The sequence below is a fragment of the Oncorhynchus tshawytscha genome, linkage group LG16, assembly GCF_018296145.1.
Source record: "Oncorhynchus tshawytscha isolate Ot180627B linkage group LG16, Otsh_v2.0, whole genome shotgun sequence".
In the NCBI taxonomy this organism is placed as follows: domain Eukaryota; kingdom Metazoa; phylum Chordata; class Actinopteri; order Salmoniformes; family Salmonidae; genus Oncorhynchus; species Oncorhynchus tshawytscha.
Window position 1 is genome coordinate 49,543,177 of NC_056444.1, and position 8,243 is coordinate 49,551,419.

At 42.8% G+C, this 8,243-nt stretch overlaps 1 protein-coding gene across 1 annotated transcript; it reads right to left on the reverse strand.

Annotated features, from left to right (window-relative positions):
* Window positions 1-3,367: 3,367 nt before the first annotated feature.
* Window positions 3,368-7,599, reverse strand: LOC112215814 (cytochrome c oxidase subunit NDUFA4). The gene is made up of 4 exons (XM_024375228.2): window positions 7,370-7,599; window positions 5,710-5,795; window positions 5,306-5,366; window positions 3,368-4,080 (listed from the first exon to the last, which is right to left on the reverse strand). The coding sequence occupies exons 1-4, from the start codon at window positions 7,409-7,411 to the stop codon at window positions 4,024-4,026; spliced, it is 246 nt and encodes an 81-aa protein (XP_024230996.1). The 5' UTR covers window positions 7,412-7,599; the 3' UTR covers window positions 3,368-4,023.
* Window positions 7,600-8,243: the final 644 nt, after the last annotated feature.

An 8,243-nucleotide genomic window follows, 5' to 3' on the forward strand; every position in this document is an offset into this window, starting at 1 on the left:
ATGGAAATCTCAGAATTTTTGGTGGCCTTCCTGAGCCAGGATTCAGACACGGCAAGGACATCAGGGTTAGCAGAGTGTGCTAAAGCAGTGAGTAAAACAAACTTAGGGAGGAGGCTTCTGATGTTGACATGCATGAAACCAAGGCTTTTTCGATCACAGAAGTCAACAGATGAGGGTGCCTGGGGACATGCAAGGCCTGGGTTTACCTCCACATCACCCGCGGAACAGAGGAGAGGAGGAGTAGAATGAGGGTGCGGCTAAAGGCTATCAAAACTGGTCGCCTAGAGCGTTGTGGACAGAGAATAAAAGGAGCAGATTTCTGGGCATGGTAGAATATATTCAGGGCATAATGCGCAGACAGGGTTATGGTGGGGTGCGGGTGCAGCGGAGGTAAGCCCAGGCACTGGGTGATGATGAGAGAGGTTGTATCTCTGGACATGCTGGTTGTAATGGGTGAGGTCACTGCATGTGTGAGAGGTGGGACAAAGGAGGTATCAGGGGTATGAAGAGTGGAACTAGGGGCTCCATTGTAAACTAAAACAATTATAACTAACCTGAACAACAGTATACAAGGCATATTGACATTTGAGAGAGACATACAGTGAGGCATACAGTAATCACAGGTGTTGAATTGGGTGAGCTAGCTAAAACAGTAGCTAAAACAGTAGGTGAGACAACAGCTAATTAGCTAGCACAACAACAGCAGGTAAAATGGCGTTGACTAGGCAGGGAGGGTCGGATTAACTACACACAGAGCCTGAGTGCATAAAACATAAACAAGCAGAATGGAGTACCGTGATTAATGGACAGTCATGCATCAGCTATGTAGCCAAGTGATCAGTGTCCAGGGGGCAGCGGTGGATGGGGCAGGGAAGCTGGACTGGCAAGTACAATGACTAAATAGCTTGTAGCTAGTTAGCTGGTTAGCTTCTGGAGGTTCTTGAGTGTGTTCTAAAAATTAAAAATAATAGCGATTCCGTATCACATTGGGTGAGGCAGGTTACCGGAAGGTATAAACAAATTAAAAATCGAAAAGAGATTGAAAGTAAATATGGGTCCAGTGAGTGTTTGGGACGCGGGGATTCAGACGGTTAGCAGGCCTGTGCTAACAAGCTAACAGTTAGTAGGCCGGGGCTAAACAAGGTAGCAGTTAGCGGACCGGGGCTAAACAAGCTAGCAGTTAGCAGGCCGAATTAGCAAGCAAGGAGATAGCAAGGGCTATAAAGTTAGCCTTTGGGGGGGCGTCGTGATGGGGTGAGTCTGTTTATGCCTCTTCATGCGGTGACATCGATAGACCGGTCGTGGGTCCGGATATTGTAGCCCAGGAGTATGCTTCGGTGGTAGCACAGGAGCTCTGGCCGGGCTAGCTTCAAGCTAAGTGGGTGGAATCGCTAGCCAGGAGTAATCATCCGGGGTTGCAGTTAGCTAGTTAGCTAGTTGTGAAGATCCAGTTGAAAATGTTCCGTTTGCGGTGGGAATCCGGGGATAAAAAATAATAATAGGTCCGTTATGCTCTGGATAGAGTCGCGTTGTTTGAACTGGCGAGAGCTTTCCGAGCTAAAGGTTAGCTGATGACCGGTTAGCTGAAGACCGCTAGCAATGGTTTGCTGACTGATAGCTGGTAGTTAGCTGGCTAGCTTCAGTTGAGGGGACCCGGATCCGAAGTAAATATAAATACTTCAGAAAAAATAGCAACATTGGGTGAGGCGGGTTGCAGGAGAGTATTTGGAAGTTGAGGTTTAGCAAAATGTTTTAAAAGATATGCGAAGAAAAATATGTAAAAAACATTTCTTTTTAAACGATATACGATATATACAAGGGCCACGACACGACAAGATGTCCGACTGCTACGCCATCTTGGAGAACACACACTGTGTAAGGTGGGCTCATTTGTTAACTTACTGTGTGAAAATGACTTAAGTAACCTTAATCTTATTTTTTTTATTTGGTTCAAGTTCCAGTCACCTACCATAATAATACATGGGAATCCCTTTGCGGATGAGAGCCCCGTCCAAGTCTTCCTAGATGGAGAGGAGCTACTCACTAAGGAGCCGGAGGACAACTCCATGAGATTGGGAGTGGCAATGGGGGTCCATTTCTTTTTAAATATTTAGTATGCAGCATTGGTGAAAAGTACTACACTGTGCACTACACTGCATGTTGTGGGAATTGATGAGGTGGGTAAATGACCAAAAAATGTTGAATGGCAGACTTGTTGCTGCGGAGAAGGATAGGGGAGACCAGAGCACAAAGTAATCCGAGATCAGTTGTAACAGCCAAATAACTCAAATTAGAAACCACTTAGAAAGTGCTAATGCTTTGTTAGCGTCTCTACATGCCTATGTGTTTTATTATTGACCCTGTGAAATATGTTTAATGTATTTAAACATAGCTTTTTATCAGTAAAATAGGGATTTTGATTGGTATACTTATATCTGGATTTCTAACTTTCAGACAATAAATCCAAAATGTACTTCCAGCGCCAACAGAGATGGCCGCCTCGCTTCGCGCTCCTAGGAAACTACGCAGTATTTAGTTTTTTTACGTGTTATTTCTTACATTGGTACCCCAGGTAATCTTAGGTTTTATTACATGCAGTCTGGAGGAACTACTGGTTATAAGAGCAACGTCAACTCACCATCATTACGACCAGGAATACGACTTTCCTGAAGCGGATCCTGTGTTTTGCCCACCACCCAGGACAATGGATCGGATCCCAGCCGGTGAACCAAAACAACGACGCTGTAAAAAGGGGCAGACGAAGCGGCCTTCTGGTCAGGCTCCGGAGACGGGCACATCGCGCACCGCTCCCGAGCATACTACTAAACGACTTTACTGAGTTACAGGGAAATAAGCAAATTGGAATAAATTCATTAGGCCCTAATCTATGGATTTCACATGACTGGGCATTGGCCCAACCACTGGTGAGCCAGGCCCAGCCACTCAGAATGAGTTTCTCCCCATAAAAAGGCTCGTTACCAGACAGAAATTGTAGGAAGGCCCATGGAGTTGGTGGAATCGTCCTTTAATGTATTGCCACTTGCTCAGCTGGGCCAGGGGGCGCTTTAATTGGGTCAGGTGGAAACGTCCGACAGATCTCATTAAAAGGAGGAAATGTAAATCGCCTAGCCAAGGTAGTGAGCCTTGCTTGCGTCACCACTCAAAATACTAAGTACACCTACAATATGTCTAAGGAGAGCGTTATCTTGAGCTGGTCCTGGCGATCATATTTCTATCATTGTACTAAATGAGTCTATCAGAGAAGGCACAGTAGAAGCCAGGCATTTATGCTATGTGTAGTGTGTTTAACTATCAGTTCGACCAAAAAACATTACACTGAAATATAAGGACTACAGTAGGCTACGTATCAAATTAAAAGTAATCCGGTTTATTACAGTTAAGCAATAAGAATACAAATGGCAGAGGCTACATATTAGAAGTATTCAATGTAAAAACCAATACAAAATAGTAAGTCTAAATGCATACAAATACACTGACAAACTGGAGGTTGTCAGGAGCTAGATTTACAATGTCGCCATTAACATGGGTTTCAACCAAACTTGTATTCTTTCCAGAGCGGCAAATATCAGTAGCCCTACGTCTATAATTAACATCACTTTGCATGGCCCAAAACATTTCACCAAAAAGGCATAAAACATCACACGCAATCTCTAAACCAGTCACCTCACATCAAAACGGACAGAATAACAGTTTCCCTGTAACAAAAAAAATCCATAACTCATACAGTACAATATAACTTTATCAAAATTCACAGCTCTTTTTGAAATATTGAAACAAATCAAACAAGACAATTTTGAATCAACATGCCAGGCTGGCGTCACTAGACGGATCTTCAGCATTCACATTTCGTTAGCTTTATTTTCCCACTACCAACAGCAGTTTAACACGTGCATAGCAGCAGTAACACACATGTCTGATAGGAACAATATGACTGAAGGCTTTTTACATTGACTGCAGTAAGGTGGGCTGGACCTTGTGCCATTTGGATAGGAGGAAGGATTCTCAGAATTGAGGTCCCTCCTTCTTCAGGTTCTTGTAGTCTGTGCCTATGGCCACAAACTGGGGAAGACAATATGGCAGGATTTACGTAATCCAGGCCATAAAAATAAGAATGAATAGAAAGAAAAGGTGGCACCATTCAAGTCAATTATGGCATAATGGGTGGACTCGCAGCAGTTTTGAGCGTACCCATGCCAGATAGTAAAATCAGAACGTTTACCCTTCAATCTGTGCTGTGATTTGTCAACTCAACTAACATGATTAAAAATACATTCAGTTAGGATCATTTGAATGAACAGTCTACATTACCATGGCAATCCAGCATCAGTTGATAGAACATTCCAAAATCCCAATGAAATTATTGTATCAAAATACCAGGCAGCCATTGCGAGTGTACCCATGAGTTTACCAGTCAAATGCCATGGTGAGAGCTTCCAAGTCTGTCTCAGCCTCCAGTATTTATGCTGCAGTAGTTTGTGTCAGGGGCTAGGGTCAGTTTGTTATATCTGGAGTACTTCTCCTGTCCTATTCGGTGTCCTGTGTGAATCTAAGTGTGCGTTCTCTAATTCTCTCCTTCTCTCTCTCTCTCTCGGAGGACCTGAGCCCTAGGACCATGCCCCAGGACTACCTGACATGATGACTCCTTGCTGTCCCCAGTCCACCTGGCTGTGCTGCTGCTCCAGTTTCAACTGACCTGAGCCCTAGGACCATGCCCCAGGACTACCTGACATGATGACTCCTTGCTGTCCCCAGTCCACCTGACCGTGCTGCTGCTCCAGTTTCAACTGTTCTGCCTTATTATTATTTGACCATGCTGGTCATTTATGAACATTTGAACATCTTGGCCATGTTCTGTTATAATCTCCACCCGGCACAGCCAGATGAGGACTGGCCACCCCACATAGCCTGGTTCCTCTAGGTTTCTTCCTAGGTTTTGGCCTTTCTAGGGAGTTTTTCCTAGCCACTGTGCTTCTACACCTGCATTGCTTGCTGTTTGGGGTTTTAGACTGGGTTTCTGTACAGCACTTTGAGATATCAGCTGATGTACGAAGGGCTATATAAATACATTTGATTTGTTCTATTCATTTTCATGTCTATGATCCAGGCAAGCACAGTAATGCTCTTAGCTACTTATATTGATCAAAAATATATTATTGACTGGTACTATTGATAGGCTGATAGGCATTACTATTACACTGTTGTCACATGTAACCAGAATCGTTTAAGATAGTGATTCATTCACTTTGTGGAGCTAAAGTGTGCTCGAATGTTAACACTACGGTACCTTGTACTGGTAGGTAGGGTCAAGTTGATTCCAGGGCTCAGGGTTGTTCTTCTTGTTCCAGCTGTCAAGTGACACAATAGTCAAAGCAGGCCGAAGTAGGACAGATACAAATGGGATCAGAGGGAACTGTATTTGTCTGCCTGCGAGCAACTATTCATTAGCCAGGCATAGTTTTCAAACACTTACAACAGTGGTATAGGCCTTTAGTAGTGAATTGGAAATTGATGCCCTAGAACTGCACAAGAGGTGGGATTTCCAAGAGCAGTCAATCATGAACGGATTTATCCTAGGCTTTACGATGCAAAAGGGGATCCACTACTTCGTTTTGATTTGATAGTATTAAGAAATTGATTAACCAATATTGAGACAAAAGAGAATGGAGAGTAAGGGTGAATGAGTCTTACTTAACATGGGGCCCATTTGCAAGACGGAACAAGTACATAGAGGCTCCTCCTATTCCCAACAAGACGACAAGGAACTGGGGGATGAGCTATGAGAGGGTAAGAAGATAAGGAGTTAACATGAGCATGGCATTCATGAGTCATAGAAATCTGAGTATTCTTAGACACCTTTTGTCAATACAGTTTTCCAGTAAACAATGGCCAGCTGATTACAAATGGAGGGATCCATAATATACTTTGCTCTGTCATGCTTGAGGTCACACACGACGCTACCGTGTCTGTCCTGTTCAGGGAGACTCATATGGAACTTCCTCTTCATATTATATGGTTGGGCAACTCCAGTCCTAGGGGGCTCGAATGGTGTCATACATTTTCCCCATGTAGCCTTACCTAAAACACCTAATTAAACAAATTGTATTCTAAACTGGAGATCATGATTAGTTGATGATTAGAGTCAGGTGTGTCAGCTAGTGCTGGGGCAAAAGTGCCAATCAGGCCCTGTCCCTGCTATTGACCAAGTGTAAATAGCTATGACTCATGGCTACCCAAATCACATCCTGAACGGCCGAAACACTTCTGGTTTTCATCCCCTTCAAGTCAGAGACTAATTCAGACCTGGGACACCAGATGAGTGCAATTAACTAGCAACAACAAAAAAGTTTTTCGGCCTCCAGGACCAGAATTGGGCAGCCCTAAATGTAGTCCGTTGATAAACTATATTGACTTAAATCTAATGTCTTAAGTTTTTCTAGCATTCCTTACTGTTCACTTGCCTTCAGTTATCACACATGGCCTAACGGCGCTTTAAATAAGGAGGAACTGAAACCATAACGCACAATAGCGTTAGATACAATTAGTTGTACATGTTCATTGACAAAAAGCGTGTCTATTGCCTTCTCAAAAAGTTGGTATAACTTTAGCAAGCCTGCGTGAATGTAGCCAAATAAATGCAGACCTAGTTTGCCCTGTTTAGCCTATAGTCAGACTTGACACTGGTAGCAAATCCTATGGCGCAGTCCAAATGTTGATCCTGCTGCATAAGGTGGTTAGGCTAACTTGCATCCCTGGCAGTGGAGGCTGTTGAGGGGACGACGGTTCACGTCTGGAACTAAGAAGATTGAATGGCATCCTGTTTGATACCATCCCACCAACCTCCTGTGATCCCTGGGGTTTTCGAGTTTATTTCTAAGCTCCCATTTTGACAGAAACCCGATGTAAATCCTTGCTGATCTGCGTTGAGGACCTCTAGGCTAATGCAGCCTATGAGATGGTATAGTTTTGTACTATTTCAGTCATAACTCCAGTCTTTAAATCTCGCTGTCACTACACATACGCGAAGACAGTTTTGTGCCCCTTAACCAAACCATTCACCAACAACGTCACGACAAGAGGACAAAAATCACTTTTTCAACCCCCAAAATAATTTGGCAAAATGCAGTAATGCCTATTTAGAGAAGTAATTTTTCATTTCAAGTACCCAAATGACAGTCGGTCTGTGTGGACAACTGATGTTGTAAACTGCAATTAAAGTCTTTTTATAATTTAATTGTGCAACAACTGGTAGCACATACACACTGACAGAAGGAATTGTCTTGCAATATTATAGATGACTAAGTCACTTGAGGCAATAAACCGTAGAACAAAAATAAGTAGGTATTCTTACCCCTGGATGCTTCTTTGCGTGTCCCATCGCTATTCTAATCATTTTTGATTGCAGTTGCTCTAATTTATTATAAATGTCAAAATTATTATATTAATTGTGAGTAAGCAATATTAGCAGTGATTCCCAAACCAGCCACTTGCCTCAACCACTCTTATAAACTCGCTTGGAGGGCCCTCCGTAGTCACGTGTTGCTGATCAAACTCCGAGGGTGAGTTACATACAGGCTTGTGGCCAGGGGATCAATAGACCCATCAACTTTGGGACACACTTGTGACTTCAATGATTAAAATCCTGATCTACATTTCAATTATAAAATAGCATGAAATTCAAATGACAAAATGTCCGTTGTTGTTTTATAAGATATAGGCTAAACCTCAGTATCAACTTGTCATTTGGGACAAACCTCGAAAACGGACGCAAACAAATACACGTGTGATTTAACTCGCCATTTGCTGTTGCTCTACTTTTTGATTGTTATATTAATTTCAAGATTATTATCCACATTTTAACAAGTCATTTGAAATTAAAAACATTGTGGACGCGTTATAAAGACGGCCTCAAACAAGCTTTTTGTTATCCAAGATTAGACCTGCCCGGGATGGGCTCTCAGGGTTAAGGAGATGAGGAAATGTGTAGATGTCATCTTGTCCTCGTACTATATCTGTCCTCTTGGGACATATTGAGCATAGCATGTACTAGCCCATCAACTGGGGTTTAGAGCAAATTGATTAAACAATCTTGATTTTTTTTTTAAAGAAGAGAATGCAGGCATAGAAATGTGAGCACTCTTACATGCCCTTTGTCAAGTGTGTCCCTGTAAACAATGACCAGCTGATAAAGCTGATTACACAGGGGGGGATCCATAATACTTACC